At 36.6% G+C, this 21,995-nt stretch overlaps 1 protein-coding gene across 5 annotated transcripts in view; it reads right to left on the reverse strand.

Moving 5' to 3' along the window:
* Window positions 1-21,995, reverse strand: part of HERC1 (HECT and RLD domain containing E3 ubiquitin protein ligase family member 1) — a 187,792-nt gene that overhangs the window by 119,679 nt on the left and 46,118 nt on the right. For all 5 annotated transcript variants that reach the window (XM_027569669.2, XM_027569671.2, XM_027569670.2 and 2 more), the window contains exons 3-12: window positions 19,414-19,509; window positions 15,033-15,227; window positions 13,912-14,223; window positions 11,241-11,337; window positions 10,527-10,670; window positions 9,344-9,471; window positions 5,875-6,019; window positions 5,610-5,781; window positions 3,637-3,771; window positions 3,155-3,320 (exon numbers count right to left, since the gene is read on the reverse strand). In XM_027569669.2, coding sequence (XP_027425470.1) covers window positions 3,155-3,320; window positions 3,637-3,771; window positions 5,610-5,781; window positions 5,875-6,019; window positions 9,344-9,471; window positions 10,527-10,670; window positions 11,241-11,337; window positions 13,912-14,223; window positions 15,033-15,227; window positions 19,414-19,509 — 1,590 coding nt within the window. The remainder of the gene's footprint in view (window positions 1-3,154; window positions 3,321-3,636; window positions 3,772-5,609; window positions 5,782-5,874; window positions 6,020-9,343; window positions 9,472-10,526; window positions 10,671-11,240; window positions 11,338-13,911; window positions 14,224-15,032; window positions 15,228-19,413; window positions 19,510-21,995) is intronic.

Genomic DNA, 21,995 nt, shown 5'->3' on the forward strand with positions numbered 1-21,995 from the left:
TCAGAAGCTACTGATGGAGGTAAAAACCCAACAGACACCACCTTAACCAAGTGATCACCGTCAAAATCTCAAGTAATAAGACACCAGTACCATGAACTCCATGATGTGGTATACTGAGGACACATCATCATTTCTGTGGCATTCTTGCCAAAAATGCATAACCCCAGTCCAATCATGAGAAAACAACAGAGATATTCAATAAAATAACTGACCAGTACTCACAAACTGTCTAGGTCATGAAAGATAAGGAAAAAACGAGGAATTGTGACAGTGTAGGAGACCAAGGAGAAACAATAATCAACTGTAATATGGGATACTGAATAGGATTCCTCAAAAGAACAAGGACATTATTGGAAAACTGATCAAATTTCTAATAAGCTGTTTGGTGTACTGATAGTATGAAGCTAATGTTAATTTCTTGATTTTGATAACTGTAATATGGTTATGTATGACATTAGCATTGGGGAAGCTGAGTGAGAAAACTCTATTTTTTATGCAACTTTTCCTTAAGTCTACAAATGACTCAAAATAAAGCATTTAAAAAGAAACAAAAAAGAGCAGCAATAGTGAGTGCTATAAACAGATTAAGTTACTAGAAATTTCAGAGATAAGGAACAGAAACAGCTTTGTACACATCCTGAGAATTCATCTCCCAAGGACTCTCCTAATAGAGTAACTACCAAGGACAGTCAAGGAATAAATAAACAATTTCCAAAGATAATTTTTAAAATTTACTTTCCTTATTTTATTCCAGTACTTTTTGACCTTTTAAAAATACTACACTTTCATTCCTGATAAATATTGAAACATCAAAGTTCCCATTCACCACCCGGTTAATATTTCTCCCACCCACATGCCAGGGATATGTCTCTCCAGTTGAAAAATGAGTTATCCTTTTTGTTTTTTTAATTGACATGTAACTGACATGTCATAAAATTCACCTTTTCTAAGTATAAAATTCAGTGGTTTAGTATATTCACAGAGTTGTGAATCACCCCTATTCTAATTTTAAGACATTTTCATCACCTCAAAAAGAAATTCTGTGTCTATTAGCAGTCACTCCCCTCTCTCCCTCCCCCAACCCCTAACAACCAATTGATTTACTTTCTTTCTCTATAGATTTGCCTACTCTGTACATTTCATATACATACAATCATATAATATGTGGCCTTTTGTGACTGGCTTCTTTCACTTAGCATAATGCTTACAAGGTTCAGTCATGTTGTAGCATGTTATCAAAATCTTTCTTTTTATTCCTGAATAAGATTATCCTGGTACAGATATACCACATTTAGCTCATTCATTTATCAGTTGACAGACATTTGCTTATTCTGCTTTTTGGTTATTATGAATAATATTGCTATGAACATTCCTGTACAAGTTTTTGAGTGAAAATTCTCTTGGATACAGACCTAGATGTGGAAATGCTACATTATATGGTAACAATGTTTAAGGAACTACCTGCTTTCCAAATGGTACAGCTGTACCATTTTACATTACCACCAGCAATATACAAGAGTTCTAATTTCTCTACATCCTTACTAACACAATCCTCAGTCTTTTTGATTATAGCCACTGAGTGGGTGTGAAGTAGTGTTTCATTATGATTTTGATTTGCATTTCCCTAATGACTAAGGCTGTTGAGCATTTTTTCATGTGCTTTTTGGCCATATGCATATTTTCTCTGGAAACATGTCTACTCAAAATTCTTTGCTCATTTTTAAAGCTGGGTTATTAAAAATAAATAAAGTTGGGTTATTTATCTTTTTTATTGTTGAGTTGTAAAGATCTTTTATATATTCTGGAAACTAGAATATTTCTTTTTGAGATTTTATCTCTTTATTTGAAAGAGCAAGCATGAGCGGGGGTGGAAGGGGCAGAGAAAGCAGCAGACTCCCCGCTGAGCAGGAGTTCCTGGAAAGGGGTGGGGGTTGGGGGGGCTCAATTCCAAGACCCCGGGATCATGGACCGAGCCAAAAGCAGACACTTAACCAACTGGGCCACCCAGGTGCCCCTGGAAACTAGAATATCATCAGACATTTGATTTACAAATATTCCTCCCATTCTATGTATAAGTTGTATGTTCATTTTCTTGATAATGCCCGTTGAGGCATAAATGTTTTCCATTTTGATGAAGTCCAATTTATCTCTCTTTTTTTGGTTGCTTGTGCTGTTGGTGTCACATCTAAGAAACTACTGCTTAATCCAAAGTCATAAAGATGATGTATGAGTGGATAAGCAAAATGTGATATATACATACAACAGAAGATTATTAAGCCTTAGAAAGGAAGGAAATTCTGACACCTGCTACAACATGGATGAACCCTGAGGACATTATGCTAAGTGAAATAAGCCAGTCACAAAAAGACAGTTTATGATTCTACTTATATGACATATTTAGACTGTCAAAATCAAAGAGACAGAAAGTAGAACGGTGACTGCCAGAAGCTGGAGAAAGGAGAGAATCAGGAGTTATTGTTGGGTGGGTACAGAATTTCAATTTTATAAGATGAAAAGAATTATGAAGATGGGTAGTGATGATGGCTGAACATTATGAATGTATTTAATACCACCAAGCTATATTTAAAAATGGTTGAGATAGGGGCACCTGGGTGGCTCAAATCAGTTAAGCGTCCAGCTCTTAATTTTGGCTCAGGTCGTGATCTCAGGATTATGAGATCGAACTCCACATTAGGCTCCAAGCTGGGAATGGAGCCTGCTTGAGATTCTCTCTCTCTCCCTCTGTCCCTTCCCATCCCCCTCTCCCTCTCTCTCTCAAAAAAAAAGGTTAAGACAGTAAATTTTACGTTGTATGTATTTTACCATAATAAAAAATAAAACTGGGTCCCTATCCTCAAAATTTATCCTCTGGTGGAAAAGACAGGCATGTTTGTGAACAGACAACTAAAATACAATGTGATGCAATGAGAACACATACAAGAGAAACCTAACCTGGCAGGAGAGCAGAGAATGAAAGGCTTCCCAAAGATGAGTCTTAAAGGATGAGTTAATCAAAAACATTTACTTCCACCAAGAAAAGGAGTAAGGGAAATAGCATCCAGTTGAAGTTTTCCAATATATGGTTGAATTTATGAGCTACAACTTTAGGGAAAGATGTGGCTTGAGATACAGATTCCAAGTCCTATATGCTTACCTCTTGAATTTCATCTGGGACAGTTGAATCCATCAGTCTGAAAAGCAAATTTCGAAGTGGACCTGCCTGTCTCCCAAGAATGCTGGTAGCTACCCCTCCCGCAAGTGCAAGAGCAAGGTGATTTGAAAGCAGCTTTAGGCACAGCTTGAGGAAACTGTGGTGTTCCCTGAAACCAAACAAAGTGCTGTGAACTTCTGGAACATAAAAGAGCATGTGCTATCCAGTTTGGGTAACATTTTTTCTCTTTAAAAATTTTGTCAAATTATGACCAATAGTGATTTTTAAAACGTGATTCATGAAATTATGGGTAACTTTTCCTAAAGGTCATTATCAATAAGTACCTAAGTTTAGCTCTTTTTTAGATTCTAAAGAAGTTTAATATAATTGAGGGGAAAACAGAACAAAAAAGAAAAGTCAAGCTCAAAATGAGTAATTAACAGACATAACACACAAACACACCAATATACATATATGTAATATACCTTGATGAAGGGAAAGGGAGTGGGGGAATCTCACTGTTTATTTTATCACAGTATCTCTCAAGAAAAGAACGCAGGTGTGAGAAGGTACTCTCTTCAAGATCTACACAATAAGGTCGGTGCCATGCAACAACTTGTCTAGAAGGAAGCATAAGAAAATCATGTAGTAACCTTAACGGGAATTTTCACACATGATCAAAAACAAAATTTAAACCATTAATAAAGCTGAAAGACTTCAACAAAATATACAGAAGGCCTTCTTAATTATAAAAGTTAAAACCCTTCATTTTAGCAACCAAGGAAAACCAAGAATTTGCTATCCCTACAGTTCTTCAAAGAGAAAACATATAACCACAACCTGCTTTGAAAAGTTGGATATTCACTCACTTAAAGGCAAGACCTGAGCCACAGGATCTACTACAGTCTTCTGGTTCTAAGGGTCTATAAAATGTGTATTTCATATTAAGAAAAACAGCCTGACTCTATAGAACAATAAACTAAAAGCTATTAAATGAACAACTCCTGGGGCACGTGGGTGGCTCAGTCAGTTAAACATCTGACTCTTGGTTTTGGCTCAGGTCATAATCTCACGGGCCATGAGATCAAGCCCCGCCATCAGGCTCTGCACTCAGTGGGAAGTTTGCTTGGGATTCTCTTCCTCCGCCCATTCCCCAACTCACATACACTCACGCTCTTGCTCTCAAATAAATAAATAAATCTTTAAAAAAAAAAAAAAAGAACAACTCCTAAAGACTCTTCTGAAGACTGTCAAGATATTGGGAACCAACTACCTACATACGAATTGGGAAGTTGCAAATTTAATATGAACAGCAAATTATTTATAATCAATTTATTATATTTTTAGCTTTTGTTTTGGAGGGTAATTATCTATAAATGTTTTTATTGGTAAGAATGTCATAATAAATCAAAAAAAAAGAATGTCATAATAAATCCATCTGAATCAAGGGTCTGGAATGCAAATATAATATATACCAAGTTTAAATTAGCCCACATGCATCTGAAAATATCTGAAACAACCCTAAAATTCCTTAAAATTCATACTCCTAATAAAAATCATCTACCTGATTTTCTAAAAAGATATGGTTCTCTCTTTAGGAAAAAGCTAAATTTCTGCAAAAGCAACCTTTAAAAGTATAGCCACTGCTTGTTTTAAAAAAATCAACCAGACGAAGGCCACTGAGGCTAATCAACTATTTAATAAAACCTAGCTCTGGGGCACTGAGGTGGCTAGGTCAGTTAAGCATCTGCCTTCGGCTCAGGTCATGATTCCAGGGTCAGGGCTGGGATCATGACCTGCATCAGGCTCCCTGCTCAGCAGGGAAGTCGGCTTCTCCCTCTCCCTCCCCACTCATGCTCTCTCTCTCTCTCTCTCTCACTTTCTCTCTCAATAAATAAAATCTTTAAAAAAATAAAAAACAGGGCACCTGGATGGCTCAGCTGGTTAAGCGACTGCCTTCGGCTTGGGTCATGATCCTGGAGTCCCGGGATTGAGTCCCACATCGGGCTCCCTGCTTAGCAGGCAGTCTGCTTCTCCCTCTGACCCTCCCCCCTCTTGTGCTATCTCTCTCATTCTCTCTCAAATAAATAAATAAAATCTTTATAAATAAATAAATAAATAAAACCTAGTTCTGACTGTATTTTAATGTAACTTCCTCTTAATATGGAGACATTTAATTTTTAAAATCAGATCTAGAGACAGAGAAGGAATTCAAAATGTTTAAAAGACACTTAAATCAAGAAACTATCTTAAATAGAGGGTATAACTTCTTGCTTATATAATATAGCCTCAACACTCAAATCGAAAGAACTCTAGATGTCATTTCTGTGACAGTAAAAAAATCAATACTAGAAATGTTCAGAAGGGCATTTTATGAACAAAGTACAATTATTTTTGTTTTCATTGGTGTTTCTGTTGTTATTAGAACACAAGAATTTTTTAAACGTGGCATTCTTACCTATCCCTAGGAAGAGCAGTCCATGCCAAACTATGTGATGTTCCAGCAGAGATCTGCTGAATAGCTATGCCATCTAAGCCACTCACTTTCTTTGGCTTAGTAATAGGACCTGTGGAATTTCCTTGGCCACACTGCCCCATTGAGTTATTGCCCCAGGCATAAACTTCATTATCTAAAAATAAAATAAACAAAAGCCTAATTTAAATGTAATAATTTACAGAAGATAATAGTTAATACTGTTTCTTTTAAAAACAAATGACGTTACCATGAGAAAGAGCCAAACAATGACTATCTCCAATAGAAATATCAACTATTCTTGTGGCAGCCAGTTCTTCAATAAGCTTGGGTCTCAAAGCAGTAGCTTCTGAAGAACCACAACCTAGACAAGCTCCACAGCCCCAAGCATAGACCTGAAACAAACAGAAAAGCACTACATGTAATATCCTGAGTTATTAGGTTGAAGACTTACGTTGTTTAAAAATAAATATCATCTAGGGGAACCTGGGTAGGGTAACTGGTTAAGTGTCCAACTCTTGGTTTCAGCTTTGGTCATGATCTCAGGATCATGAGATGGAGCCCTGCATCAGGCTCCGCACTGAGTCTGGAGCCTGTTTGGCATTCTCTCTTTCCCTCTCCCTCTGCACTGTCCCCCTTCCCCCGACCAACTCATGTGCATATGCATGCGCGTGCTCTCTCTCTCTCAATAAATAAAATCTTTTTTAAAAATAAATTAAAAAATAAATGAGAGTGTGGCTTGATACTAAATAACTTCTGGGGTACCTGGGTGGTTCTGTCAGTTAAGCATCCACCTTTGGCTCAGGTCATGATCCCAGAGTCCTGGGATCAAACCCCGCACTGGACTCCCTGCTCAGCAGGGAATCTGCTTCTCCCTCTTCCCCTTCCTCTGCTTTGTGTTCTCACTTGCTCTCTCTCTCTCTCAAATAAAATCTTGAAAAAAATAAATAATAACCTTCTGCTGTTAAAAATAGTATTTACTGTTTTGACTTTTATATTTATTTTGCTGTTTTTAAATGTTCACTACACAGGCAGACAAGCAGCTGAGCTGAAAAGAAAAATAACTGGTCATAGGAAAAATGGAAGGATCTTAGAAGATCTTAGCAGCTTAGAAATACTGTTGTTATCTTACATCTTCTCTTTCATATGTTTCCTACTCTGTCTGCAGGTCTCAACAAATATTTCTTGGTTGATTAGACCAAGGTGTGAACATATAAAATGAATTATGTAAGTCACAAAACTGATGTTTATGATTCAGTTAAAAATCACATCACCTCTTTGTTATAATAATTTTAATGATCACTTACAAAGAGGGCCATGTGAAGCAGTAGTCAACACAGCTCTCCGATCATCTTCATTTCTGGCTAATTAATACAACCACCACCACTGACTGATTTAAGAAGCTTAGGGGAAAGGTGAATTGAAGAGGAAGATAAAAGGATGAATGACTATCAGATGGGCAGCCCAAAATCAAAACAATTAGCAAACTGAGTGACTTTTTTTTCCTTCGGTGGGTTCTGGTAATATCATATAGACTCTTACCCTTATGCCACTGGGTTTGGGAATTGTTTTGTCTTTCAGTAAAGACTACTGAGAGGTTAAACCTCTTAAACAAAAAAAAGAGCAGCAAATACTTGTACCAGTTGCTAGAGAACTACTTAAGACAAAAATAGAACAAAATTCCAGTACACTAAAGGTATATGTTAGAAGGGGTTAAGAACTAAAGACAAGTAAGGTGAAAAAATACATAGTCAAAGTCATTCAAAATCTCCTAAATCACTCATCAAGTACAATACAGTTCTGTCACTCAGTAAGATCCATATAGGTAGAGTCCGCTCTTGCCGTGTTCCTCTGGCTGAACACCAGATGAAGAAATATCTGGCTTGTATTTAGGGACCTTGCTGTATAAAATATACATACTGTATTTTTCAACATAAGAATCACACTTAATATGATGGGAAGTCAGCAGTGAAGTGGCCTGAGAGGACTGAGGGAAAAACAGATGTTGCTCATCTCATGTTCAGCAAGTATAACGGTAAATAGAACTACCCTTGTCATTTAAATGTATTTCTCTCTCACTTTATTTTTTCCTAAGTATATATATTTGATTTCACACAACTTAGCATACTCATGATACAACTCTTCTATATAGCAACTAACTCACAAGTTCCTTTGAAATTTAATGTAATAAATGTATTATCATTATTAGCAACTAATAATTGAACAGTACTTGGTAATTTATAGAAATTTTCAATTCATGTAATTACCTTATATGATCATTCGTAGGCAAAGCAGAAATCATTACCCCTCTCATACAAAAGAACCACGTGATGATGAAGGGAAGTCTGTGATTTGCCTATGGCTATACATTAAGCAAGTGAGCATCTTCTGGCCTCAATTCATAGTCTTACCACAAAACCCATAGTGAGGAAGAAGTAAAAGAGAAGTTCCAGGTTTTAAGGCACCATCCAGCACTGTAACAAATGACTAATGTAATGAAATATAGGGTAATGAATAGTTTGAGTTTGATTTTTTAAGACACAAGGCATTCTAGTCTCTCCAAAATAATTACACTATATGCTAATTTCAGCTTTGCTGTTCATCATCTGCCTTGTGAATTAGTCAGAAAACATTATTATACAACTATGTGGTACGTAATGGATTCCTACATGTGAGAAAATGAGTGGTCAGCTCACTTTTTCACTGTGGTTGCTAATGGATATAAGAAGAAAATTATTAAGTCTATCACCATACCTGGATCCTATCCATCACCAACAAAAAGCAGAGAGAAGTCAAAATATGCACATAGAAGTTCAAAAGTTAATAAAGGGATCGTAAAGTTCTGACTATCCTAAGCCTGACTAGCCCTTTCTTAGAAACACCTATCCCTCTCAGATCATTTTCCATATGGAAATTTCTCCTTACCCTCTTTTGATCACCTTCTTGCCCTCTTAGTTCCTATCACTGGTTTCAACAAGAGCTATTCACACTTTCTCCCACTATCCATAATTTTTAGGAAAAAATTTAAGGGGTGCTGAGTGCTATAAAGGTTTTATAAAACCTGTTAATACAAAGAATGGGGCTGAGAACGGGTTTATCTGGGTCACACATGCCAGGTGAGAAAATCTCGTTCCTTTGCAAATACTCTACCTCTTCAAACGGGAGAAAATACTTCATTTCAATAGATTGCCTTTATTTTTTTTTTTTTAAAGATTTTATTTATTTATTTGAGAGAATGAGAGAAGAGAGCACGAGAGGGAAGAGGGTCAGAGGGAGAAGCAGACTCCCCGCCGAGCAGGGAGCCCGATGCGGGACTCGATCCCGGGACTCCAGGATCATGACCTGAGCCGAAGGCAGTCGCTTAACCAACTGAGCCACCCAGGCGCCCTCAATAGATTGCCTTTAAAATGTTATTTTTTTAAGGGGCGCCCGGGTGGTTCAGTCGGTTAAGCGTCTGACTCTTGGTTTCAGCTCAGGTCCTCATATCAGGGTCCTGAGATCAAGCCCCATGTGGGACCCCACATTCAGCATGGAGTCTGCTTAAGACTCTCTCTCTCTCTCTTTCTGCCCCACCCCCACTCTCTCTCTCTCTCAAATAAATAAATCTTAAAAAGTAAAATGTATTTTTTTAACTTTAAAGTTTAATTATGATTATTACTTTTTAGTCACCTACTCCTCTGAAATAATTTAATCCTTTTATGCTCATCCCTTATTCCTACCTGCCCTGTTGATGTTAAAGCAAGTGAAGACTGGCTCCCAGCACAAACTTTGCGAATGAACATTCCTTGTAAAGCTTCAACAACTTTAGGTTTATACACTCTGTTAGTATCTCCATGGCCAAGTTTGCCTACCAAAAAAAAAAAAAAGCACATTCAAGTTAAACAATTTATTTGTTTTAAAGAACCTCTATTCTTTTACCTAAGTATTCATGTTGGTAAGTATCACTCATCTTTCTATCACTAACCTGACAGATGTGCAAAACTCTGTTTCTGACAGCAGAGGAGGTAAACAAATGAATGTTTTTGTTACAAGAAAGAAACAACCAACCAACAGGCTTCTGAATCTTAATTTCAAGCAATTAAAACCACTTTAAGAGAGATATGGAAAACTTTTTCTTTCTCTACTTTTAGTGGTCATATTTCTAACTTCAAATCTGCTGATGTAATAAACAGGTTGTAACAAGCAGTTTGTATGTATCTAATTATTTTTAATTTTTGAACAGAGCCAATAGTTACTGAAATAGAAAACTTGGCAAATCACTAAAGAAGAAAAGCAAATGGCCAACAACATATAAATTCAACCTAAGAATCAAGGAATTATTAATTGATACCATTTTCACTACTGAAATTACTTTTTAATACCAATTGTTTGTTGTTGAAAGACATGGGAAAAATAAGCAATCTCACACTGCTTATAGTTGTGAATAAGTGGACAAGTATTTAGTCATTCGTTGTATAGTTTTTGATACAGAAAAATATTTGGAAACCATCTAGGGACTCAATAATAAACTGATTTTTTTAAGTTGTATTACAATTACATAAAGGAATACATTGAGCTACTTAGAAAAATGTACAGCCATAGAAAGATATTCAAAAAATACTGTCAGATAAAAACCAGGTTATAAAATATCTAAGATATACATGCCTGCTTTGGTTTTCAAAAAAGACATCTATGTGGAAATACATGTACATGTTTATACAAATACATATATACTTAGAGGTCTACCTATGTAAGTTTTAACAATGGCTATAGCAACATTCATTGAAACAGTTCATTTAAATTTCTAAAATTTCTACTCATCTTTAGAGTTTTCCTACATTAGGCATGTACAACAGAAAAGTACATTTTTTTAAATCTCAAGAAAACAAGCCCAAAACTATCAATAAATAATTTTTTACATACCATTGTCTCCTCCTCCAAAAGACCATACAGTTCTCCCATCTTTAGACAAAGCAATAGTATGTGAACTGCCACAAGAAACCTCTCCTACATTGCTAATGTCTTTTACTAATGTTGGAATGTTACGGCTGTTACTGTCTCCATGACCTTGGATAAAACACACACAACAAAGAATAATGTTGTTAACTCTTTCTTTAGGACATTACTTCACAGGCAGAATAAACATGTTAAGTTAATGATAGAAATGAGGTATTTTTAAAGTGCAATTAAATATGAAAGACAGAATCATTTCCAGTATCTATCTTCTCATCCAATCTTCTAGGCTGCTCTCAAACTGAGACACACAGTCCCTTCAGTGAATCATTAGAATATTCTATATATGCTCCTCTCCCAGCACTTGTCTAATGCTATCTAGTAACATGCTCACGTCAACTTGTTTTCACACACACTTCAGGATCATGATGTTATCTTTCTTGTCCCTGAAATCCTTCAGTGTCTGCTCATAATAGGTACTCAGTAAATACTTGCTAGATTTAATTACAGCTTAAATTTCAGCACTAGAATCCAGGTATTCGTAGTATAAAACTGTCTTCCTCTGGGCTAAAACTAACAAAATAATTAACAGTTCTTTGGCCTATTAAATCTAGTCTCACTGCTTCTCTGTAACCATCATTTCTATTTTTCTGTGAGAGTAACTTCAATTTTAAAAAAGCTTACCTAGTCTTCCAAAGTCTCCTTCACCCCATGTGTATAATTCACCATCCTCTGTGACAGCAGCACTATGTCTATACCCAGCAGACACACAAACAACTACCTGCATGGCACACAAAGCACACCAAGATGAAGAACATGAATATGCTAAAACATATAGTTCATATTTGATCTTATGCACAGAGACTTCAGAGATACTGATATTCACAACTTATCCAGAAGATGCCATGTACAGTTGTAGAGGCTGTGCCCAGGACAAGGGTGCCTAAGGTCACGAAAGTACGAAAATACAGCCTCTGCTCCATGTGCCAAGCCATGAAACCTGGCTTCCACCCGAAGATGATAACTTTCCTTAATTCACACAAAGGCACTGTGAAGGTTAGCAGGAGCCCTGAACACATCAATCTAATCACTTGCAAGAATACTGTATCACCAATCAAGTCTTTACTCAAAGGGTTGGCAGGGGCTAAACACCCATGGAACAATAAAAAAATATAATGTTAACATAAAACCTACAATCCTGGCTAATCAAGAAAAACTCATTACATAATAGGGATAATTCTCAAAAACATAGTGACTATTACCAATGCAGAAAGATCTAAGCACTATATAAGCTTATATTAATTAAACTCTTAGCAGTATCTCTTTACCCTCAATTAGCTGTACAGTTTATGAGTAGAATTAGAGGAATAAGAGTGTACAACAACATAACTGGGAGATGACTCATAGCTTTTACCACTGACCAAAATAGTTATTTAACAGAAAAAAAATATCTATACTAATTACTCTGTATCTTTTCAATCTCCAAAAATTAGAACTCACTTTAGAAAATTCAAAATTTAGATTCAATTAAAAATACTGAAAACCATGCAATGCCTGGGTGGCTTAGTTAAGTGTCTGCCTTCAGCTCAGGGTCCTGGGATCGAGCCCTGCATCAGGCTCCCTGCTCAGCCAGGAGTCTGCTTCTCCCTCTGCCCCTCCCCCCCAACTCGAGCACAATCTTTCTCTCTCTCAAAATTTAAAAACAAACTAACACTGAGCACCTAATACATTCTAGATAATATGCTAAAAACTTCTGAAATTTTTATCTATAAGTCAGTAATTTACTTTTTGGAATACTTTTCCTTTATGACATTCATACTAAGTTATATTTAATTAGCAATGTTTCCATTAAAAATAGAACATAATAAAATAAAATTAAAATTAAAAAATAGGACATTAAAAGGAATACAAGTAAAAAAATGTTTAAAGAATTGGAATTAAGGAAGAAAGAAGGTGCTAGAAAGACTAGAAAAATACAACTTCAAATAGTATTTATCTGAAAATTTCCTTAGAGCCCCACATTCAGCATCTTATCAAGTATCCCATGATGCTGTTCAGTGGAACATTCCAAAGCTCACTGCTTTGGGGTTGATGTCTAAGTTAAAATACTACAAGTTATAATAAAGTAAAATTCACTTGATAGCCAATCTTGTCAGACAACCTCCCATGAAGGAAAAGTGTCCCAACTTGCAATTCTGGTATAATATAAAAATTTAAACTTTACGGCGCCTGGGTGGCTCAGATGGTTGGGCCTCTGCCTTCGGCTCAGGTCATGATCCCAGGGTCCTGGGATCGAGTCCCACATCAGGCTCCCTGCTCCTTGGGAGCCTGCTTCTCCCTCTGCCTCTATCTCTCTGCCTCTCATGAATAAATAAATAAAATCTTTAAAAAAAAAATTTAACTTTAAAAGGGTCTTATATAAAAAAACTTTTGTGGCAAGAATGTAATCTTAAAATAGAGGAACCTGTATAATTGCATATAATTGTAAGTTCAGGGAAATACCTTCACTTCTTTAAAGAAATGTAAAATAGGGGCGCCTGGGTGGCTCAGTCGTTGAGCGTCTGCCTTGGGCTCGGGTCATGGTCCCAGGGCCCTGGGATCGAGCCCCACATCGGGCTCCCTGCTCCGCGGGAGGCCTGCTTCTCCCTCTCCCACTCCCCCTGCTTGTGTTCCCTCTCTTGCTGTATCTCTCTCTGTCAAATAAATAAATAAAATCTTTAAAAAAAAAAAAAAAAAAAAAAGAAATGTAAAATAGAAATTAGAAGAGGAGATCTAGGTTCAGCTTCTAATGGTGCTAATTATTTGTGTGTGATCTTAGGCAAGTGAGTTAACCACTCTAAATGCCTCATTTCTATTAAGATGCCACCTCCTCCAACCTTATGATCTCATTACCTAATATCACACCCCACCCAAGTTAGTATCTAATACATTACTCAATTTTTTCTTTATTATTATTTGAAATCATTTTATGTGCTTACTTATTGATTATCTGTATCCACAGATTAAAAGCTCCATGAGACCATGGATCTTGTCTGTTTTGTTCACTACTGTATGTCTAAGGCCTAAAACACTGCCTAGCACTTGGAAGATACTGAACAATATTTGTGAAATGGATGATTCTCAGTTTCCTCATGTGAAATGAGAATAATGACTACCTTAAAAAGTTGTTATAAGAATTAAAATTAAGTAATGTATGTGAAAGTGTTTGGTAAACCATTAAGGCAAATATACAAAATATAAAAAGGACTTGGGGGTGGGGGGGAACTTCAGAAAGAATATATCAAAATCTGAAACATATAATCACTTATAGCACAGTGCATCTAATTATTTTTAAATACAAAAAGAAAGCGCATACCTTTCCCTGCAGAGGGCCCTGAATAAGCTTGGGATATTTCTGTGTTGAACTATTTCCATGTCCCAGTTTCCCATAATCACCATCTCCCCAACTGAAGACTTCTCCTTCTGTTGTAAAAGCTAAGGTGTGACCATCAGATCCTTTAGAAGATGAAACCTTTTTAATGGACCTGTGAGGTTCAAATGTTAACTTTTTTAAAGTGGACTGATTATTAGAATCTCCAAGGCCCAGTCTCCCATAGCTGCCTTTACCGCAAGCTCTGACAGAGCCATCCGTAGAAATAACAAAAGTGCAGTATTGTCCAGCTTCAATCTAAAAGCAAAAAAACAGAACAGTAAAATAAAATGCTTCTGTGAGAATCAAAGTAAAATATTTAATGCTAGTTTTATCAAAGAGGTTCAAAGAAGTCTTTAAAAGCAGAATATGGCATAAATCTCCAGAGACATTAAACAGAAAATTAAGAAAACTATTAATGGCCTTTTCATAGTGACTTTATTGTTGAGCTCAAATCAATGCATATTTTATCTCTTCAGGGTATCTACCCAGTCATGATTCAATAAAGCAACAAAGTAAAATGTTTAGCCTCATCTTATAATTGGTGGGTGAAGGGCAAGGAATAAAATTATCTTATAAATTCCTTAGAGTCCATTATGGCAAGGACCATATAAAATATATTTTACACTCATTTGGAAAAAACCTAACTTTAAATGAAACTAGTAATAAAATAGAAAGTCGTAGCTTGGCTAAAAGGTAGCTACAAATGTAAAAAGTAATAATAAGAAAATAAAATGCCAACCTGGCAAAATGAAAATACTAGCTTTTGCTTAGTCTTATTTACCATTTGCATTGAATACAATGGAAAGTCTGCTGTCATTCATAATTCTTTTCAAAAATCCAGCTCCTAATTTAATTTTTTGAAACTTGGAAACCATGTTAGGGAAATGGACTAAAAATGGTTTTTTCCTGTTAAGATGAAAAAAGTGATACAGCATGGTATATAGAAACAATATAGATAAGAAACAAGAATCTTCACTCACTTAAAAAAAAAAAAAAAACCTTATAACACTACTTACAGCAAACCGTGTCATCTACCAGTGTGTTAAGATATGCAGAGAACTCACAGTCTGAGCATCGGAGAAACTGGGAGCCAGTTTGGGCTGCAGTATTTTCTCCTGTGTGCCTTCCACCAGCTGATGGCTGCTGTTGCTCCCCCAGACATAAACCTCACAGGTTTCCGAGACGATGGGGGCATCACCAGTCTGAATACTGTCTGGGCTAGCACACGTCCTTGAGTAATCAGACGCCATTCTGCAAACCTGTTAAAATTAAAAACATGCAAAACATAGGCAAGACAGGGCGCCTGGGTGGTTCAGTTGGTTAAGCGACTGCCTTCGGCTCAGGTCATGATCCTGGAGTCCCGGGATCAAGTCCCGCATTGGGCTCCCTGCTCAGCAGGGAGTCGGCTTCTCCCTCTGACCCTCTTCCCTCTTGTGCTCTCTAGCTCTCATTCTCTCTCTCTCAAATAAATAAATAAAATCTTTAAAAAAAAAACATAGGCAAGACATTCTTAATGGAGACAGCTTTATAAATGTTGTCTGAAATTACTGCTTATTTTCCTTACTTCTAAAACTCTCAACTGCTCAAATACCTAAGAACAATACACCTAATTTTAAATACAGTTGGCTAGACTACTTACTCATGCAAAAGATACTAATAAAGGTGGCAAAAATGAGGAGGAGGAGACACATAATCAAGACTTTTTTTTAATTAATAATTATTGCACACACAGCATTACAGAAAAAAAAACTTAAAAAACAAAGTAGAAGGGGCACCTGGCTGGCTCAGTCAGTAAAGCATGCAACTCTTGATCTCAGGGTTGTGGGGCTTGAACTTTTTAAAGTTTACTTTTAGAAAAAAAAATTGATAATCCTATCACCTTAATACAACGAATGTTATCTTTTTTACTTGTGTTCTTCCAGAATTTTGCATATACACATTCTTTAACATAGTTATCACAGTGGATATATAAAAGTGATGAAATAAAAGTCACCTAAATTTCATGAATGAACTGCTTATTTTCCACCTAATGTAAAAACCCCAGTTTACTTAACCCTTTTATTTATTTTTCTTTTTATTAACATATGATGTATTATTTGTTTCGGGGTAGCTGTCTGTGGTTCATCAGTCTTACAAAATTCACAGTGCTCACCATAGCACATACCCTCCCCAATGTCCATCACCCAGCCACCCCATCCCTTCCAGCCCCCAACCCTTTTCTTTTAATTGGGACATTTATTCTTTTTGTTATATAAGCCATTTTTAAATTTTTTTTAAAGATTTTATTTATTTATTTATTTGACAGAGAGAGACAGCAAGAGAGGGAACACAGCAGGGGAACAGGGAGAAGCAGGCTTCCTGCCTAGCAGAGAGCCTGAGGCAGGCCTCAATCCCAGTACCCTGGGATCATGACCTGAGCCGAAGGCAGACATTTAACGACTGAGCCACCCTATACAAGCCATTTTTAAGAACATAGCTGTGACTACATTTTTCATTACTTCTTAAGTAGAGAAGCTCAGAAACAGGGCTACTATATCCCAAAAGGACAACAATCCTACGATTCTTGAAACATACTATAACAAACTGCTTTCCACAATGGTTCTACTATATATCACAGGCAGTACATTTTATGTATACATAAAATAAAAATCATCGCTTATTTACCATCTGTGTTGAATATAATGGTAAAGTCTGTTGTTATTCATAATGCTTTTTAAAAACCACACTTCTCCACCTGCTGTCCCCCACAACCCTGCCAGAAGGATAGGACTCAGGGTGGCCATCCCAGTTGCCCTAGCCAAGGAATACGTCTATATGAGAGTAGCAGTCTCACTGCATCCATACCAATAATAAGTATTATGCTTTTAATTTTTTGCAAACTTAAGTGGGATAAAAGAGGATGCATTATTTTAACTTGACATTTCGTTATTATAACAGAACGAGTTTTTCTATTTATTTACCACTAACTTCTGCCCATTTATTTATTAGGGCTTAATGGATTTTTAATTGGCTTATATGAACTCTATACAGTAAAAATATTAACTCTGGGGGCACCTTGCTGGCTCAGTCAGTACAGCATGTGATTCTGGACCTTGGGGTTGTGAGTTAGAGCCCCATGATGGGTGTAGAGATTACATAAAAAAAAATTAACTCTTGACTACAGCTGTTGTCGATTCTTTTGTCTGTATTGTAGTGTTTTTTTACTCAAACAATAGAAGGAAAACCTTCAAAAGTTAATCTTCAAAAGCCCATTAAATGGAAGGGGATAGAATAATTTTAGTCAGAATCATTAAATAGTATCCAAAACAATAGGATGACACGTGTGTTAAACATTTTCCAATGAATATGAGGACAGTTGTGAGAACATACAAAATATGTGTAAGTGAAGGCTGCCAGTCCCTAATAAAAGATCTGAAATTTTGCTTGAGACAAAAGGAGGGTAGTGGGGCCAAGAGTGTTAAATTTTTCAATCTAAAGATCTATTACAAGTTTTATATGATAAATCACAGCTTTCCTCCTCCACCCCACATCCCCCAAAAAAGAGTAAGAGAAAAAAAAAATTACTTATAGGGCCTAGAAATGTATGTTTGAAAACTGGAGCAGGGGCAGGGTAGAAATCCTGCAGCAGCAATGTCATTTTCTAAACACCCTGATTCACTACAGAGAACAACTACAAGGCCAAACTTCAAGTCCACACCTAACATTCACAACAAAACTAGGTGACAAAGGTACCTCCAATAACTCTGAAATATAAGCAGATGCAGACAGTCTGGAATAATTTGATGTCTCAGAGGGCAAGAAAGCTATGAAAGATTATTAGGCCTATATCAAAAGAACTTAGGGGGTGCCTGGGTGGCTCAGCTGATTGAGCATCTGACTCTTGGTTTTGGCTCAAGTCATGATCTCAGGGTCGCGGGATCGAGCCCCATGTGGGGCTCCGCACTCAGCAGGGATTCTGCTTGAGATTCTCTCTCCTCTCCCTCTGCCTCTCTCCCTGCTTGCACTCTCTCTTTCTCAAATAAATACATCTTTAAAAAAAAAAAAAAAGAACTCAGGAACCACCCTAAAGACTACTGGCCAAAGATGAAACAATATGAATTCCACTATAGATAATAATTTAATGGGTTAAAATTCAAACAGGTTTAAGTCTATGGGTTCATAATGATATTTTTCAAATGAAATCAACTGGTCTACTCTGGAACATGACAGACCAATTCATTAAACTGGACACTAGTATATAAAATCAGTGTTAAAATTTTTAAAAACTAGACATAATCAAGCATTTAATTCAGTCTTTCTTATATGAACTGAAGCAGAGTAACCAAATAGTTGATAAGGGAATCATCTTTATAAAAACATTCCAATGAATAAATGAAAGAGGAATGATACAATTAAAGTATCACCATTTTGCAACCAATGAATTAATAAATGTAGTCATTAAGCGTCAAGAGTTGCTAATACCACAACAAGAGAGACAACCAGAAGGAAACTGATGAACATGGTCATCACCAACACCATGTATAGTCTTGCCAAAGGGATCAAGCCTAGGACCCATCAATCCTCAGATTAACCTCTGGATCCACCTGCCAATTTGCAGGAAATAAATAGGACATAGTGAACTGATTATGAGTAATCAATCAGCAAAAAGCCCAGGTTCTGAACAAAAACATTGAAGGTAAAGAAAAAAATGGAGGGGAACCTATAGATTAAGAGATTTAAAAGACATCTTTTTTTTTTTTTAAAGATTTTATTTATTTGACAGAGAAAGACACAGTGAGAGACGGAAAAGGGAGTAGGAGAGGGAGAAGCAGGCTTCCCACTGAGCGGGGAGCCAGATGCGGGGCGATTCCAGGATCCTGGGATCATGACCTGAGCCAAAGGCAGACGCTTAACGACTGAGCCACCTGGGCACCCCCCCCTTTTTTTTTTAATAGGCAAGACTGCACTACAGTGCCTAGGAATACACACCTGGGTGACACAATGATAAAGAAATGCAAGGAAGTGATTACTCTAAAAGTCAGGATAGTGGTTGCTTAGGGGAGGAGGACAGGGGTTAAGACCAGGACATGAAAGAGCCATTTAGAATGGTTGGTAGTTTTATTTCTTTACCTGGGTACAGATTAGAAGGATATTTATTTTATAATAATTCGTTAAGCCTGACGTTTGTTTGTATGTCTTTCTGTATCTGTTTTTATTTAAAAATTTTTAAAGTTACCTGCACATGATACAAAGCTCAAAATGAATAAAAGTGTATACATTGAAAAGTATGTCTCTTTCCCATTCCTGATGTCAGACGCCCTAGCTCCACTTTTAGGGGCAAACCCTGATGCTACTTTCTTCTGCATCCTTTCCAAACACTGAGTAATTATTTTTAAGGGACAAATATATGCTATAGCATTTTATGACAAAGTAATTTTTAATGTAAAAGCCATGACTATTACATACCTCTTCAAAGAGACATAAAGCTGCCTCATAGAGTGAGCATAAGCCATCAGATGTTCTGGTTGGTTCCCTCCACTGACTCCGATCAGCAGATGAACCCTACAGTTTCAGAAGGAGAGAGACATATGTATTAAAATCACTTAAATATTCCACGGAAATATCTGAGGAACTATATATATGAGTATGAGCACTAAGATCAAATCCTAACATTAGGTTATGAAACCAACTTTTACACAGAAGTGTTACAAAAGATGGAGCTATAGAGCGAAACAGTAAATTAAGCGTCAATCCCTCAATGACTGCTTATTCAACAGTCTTGGGCTTGACCTAGAAACAGACGAGGCAGAATTTTGCAAATTACATATTATCTGGGTGGCCAATATCCAGTAAAGGAGGCCCTAGGAAATATTCTACTCTCCTGGGGCTGCCTTGCCCACCTGTCCCTGAGGATACAGGCAAGTAGAACATAGCCAGCTTGAGTGACAACCTTGACTAGAGCAGGAGAAAGTCCGTTCCTTCCTTCTTAGTTTCAGTAAAACTGAAGTCCCACAAATCAGTTCATGTAGCTACCTGACTACCATAGCAACAAAGCATCTTTTTCCTATCATAGTTGAGGAATCATAGCACCTCTCTGGGACTCTCCAGAGTGGGGCCCAATGGCTGTGATCAGAAATCATTCTGTCATTGACAAATGACAAACCAGAAAGTGAACTTGATCTCACTGCTCCTTCAAATTCCCAAATCCTTAAATCTTTAGATCACAAATGTCAAGTTCCTTCTCTGATTTAGCAACCCTATAATTGTAAAATTTTGATCAGTGGCTTTTTTCAATGCATACTATACTGTAAAAATATTTATATTCTAAATGATAAACTGGCAGATATATCATAGAAAAGTGTATCTTCTACTATGGAAGGGAGGTTGGCCTAGATGCCTATAAGATCCCATCTAACTCTAAGATTATATGATTTTATCAATTCAAACTATTTTAATTAACATGATTCCCAAGAAATGAAACAAATGAATATGTTGGCTATTTATGGCTAGTATATCAGGTACTAACCTGTTACTGCCAAATCAATTTTTCTTTTTATTTGTTTAAGGTGGTGCTTCTCAAATTTTAATGTGGACATAAATTATCTAGAGACTGTGTTAAAATACAGATTCAGTATTCAAATTCAGTAAATATAGATGGGGCCTAAGGTTCTGCATTTCTAACAAGCTCCCAGGATATGCCAATGCTGCCATCTGAGGCTCACTCTGTGTAGTAGGGCCAGAGAAAGCCACTTGTAGCTCTGGTGTCATACCAGAAGCTGAGTATTCAAAATTAACTAGTACTAGACATACAAGGTGTTGCCATACCAGCAAATACTCAGGGGCACAGACTCTACATATCCATAATTAGCTGTGCACTACTTCTGAGAAAAACACAATTGTAATCTGTGGCTCCATTATTTAAAGGCCACCTCTAGTGATCACCAAATCAAAAGTAGATGTGAAACAACAGCCTGCTATGCCTTCCTAGGAGCTGGTACCAGAGCCACCATAATCCCCCTTTTCATGCTTTTCTACAGTATGGAGGAAAATGTTGAAAACTGCATGAAGTTTTCAGTGACAGACAGATTTGGGTTTAAATCCAGGCTCCATCACTCACTGGATGTGTGAATGAAGGCTAAGTCTCCTTATTCTTAGACAGGAATAATGCCCATATTACTTAGGGCTGTTGGGAAGATTAGAGTTATATATAAAACATGCTTAGCACAGTTTCTAATGTACAGTAAGAACTCAAAACTGGTAGCAGTAATTATTAATTTGCATCACGTGTACGGAGAAAGAAAATACAAGAAATCTTTAATATATTCTTGCTAAATTTAAAAATACCAAACCAATAAAACATCCTTCAAACACTGTCACTGACTTCTGTTCTTCCCAATACAGTCAATAAAGTACTCCCCACCCCCCCAAATCCACAGTTTCACTTTGAGTGGTTTAGCTACCTGAGGTCAAGAGCAATCCAGAAGCAGGTGTTCCTCTTTCTGACATATAGTCAGAAGGTCAACAGTAGCTAACACTAGGTAACAATGCCTATTCATCCACCGCACTTCATCTTCATCTCATTGGCATTTTATCATCTCATATCATAAGAAGGGTGAGTGCAGTACAATAAGATATTTTGAAAGAGAAACCACATTTACATAACTTTTGTAGTATATTGTTATAATTGCTCTATTTTATTGTTGTTGTTTAATCTCTTACTGTGCCTAATTTATAAATTAAACTTTAGCAGAGGTATGTACGTATAGGAAAAACCATAGTACATATAAGGTTTGGTACTAACTGCAGTTTCAGGCTTCTACTGGGGGTCTTGGAACATAGCCCCCAAGGATAACGGGGCGGATAACATAGTTAAGGGTGAGACTACTCTAGCCACAGTAAGGATTAAAGATCTCTCTAAAACCCATTCTGTTCAGAATTCTTAATGTAAATAAACAATACTACATGTAGGTATTTTTAAAGAAACTAAATTTTGGAAAATACAGTACATTAAATATATAACTTTATAAAGTTTATAAGCTTTATAAACT

Source organism: Zalophus californianus, chromosome 6 (genome assembly GCF_009762305.2).
Source record: "Zalophus californianus isolate mZalCal1 chromosome 6, mZalCal1.pri.v2, whole genome shotgun sequence".
NCBI classification, from domain to species: Eukaryota; Metazoa; Chordata; class Mammalia; order Carnivora; family Otariidae; genus Zalophus; species Zalophus californianus.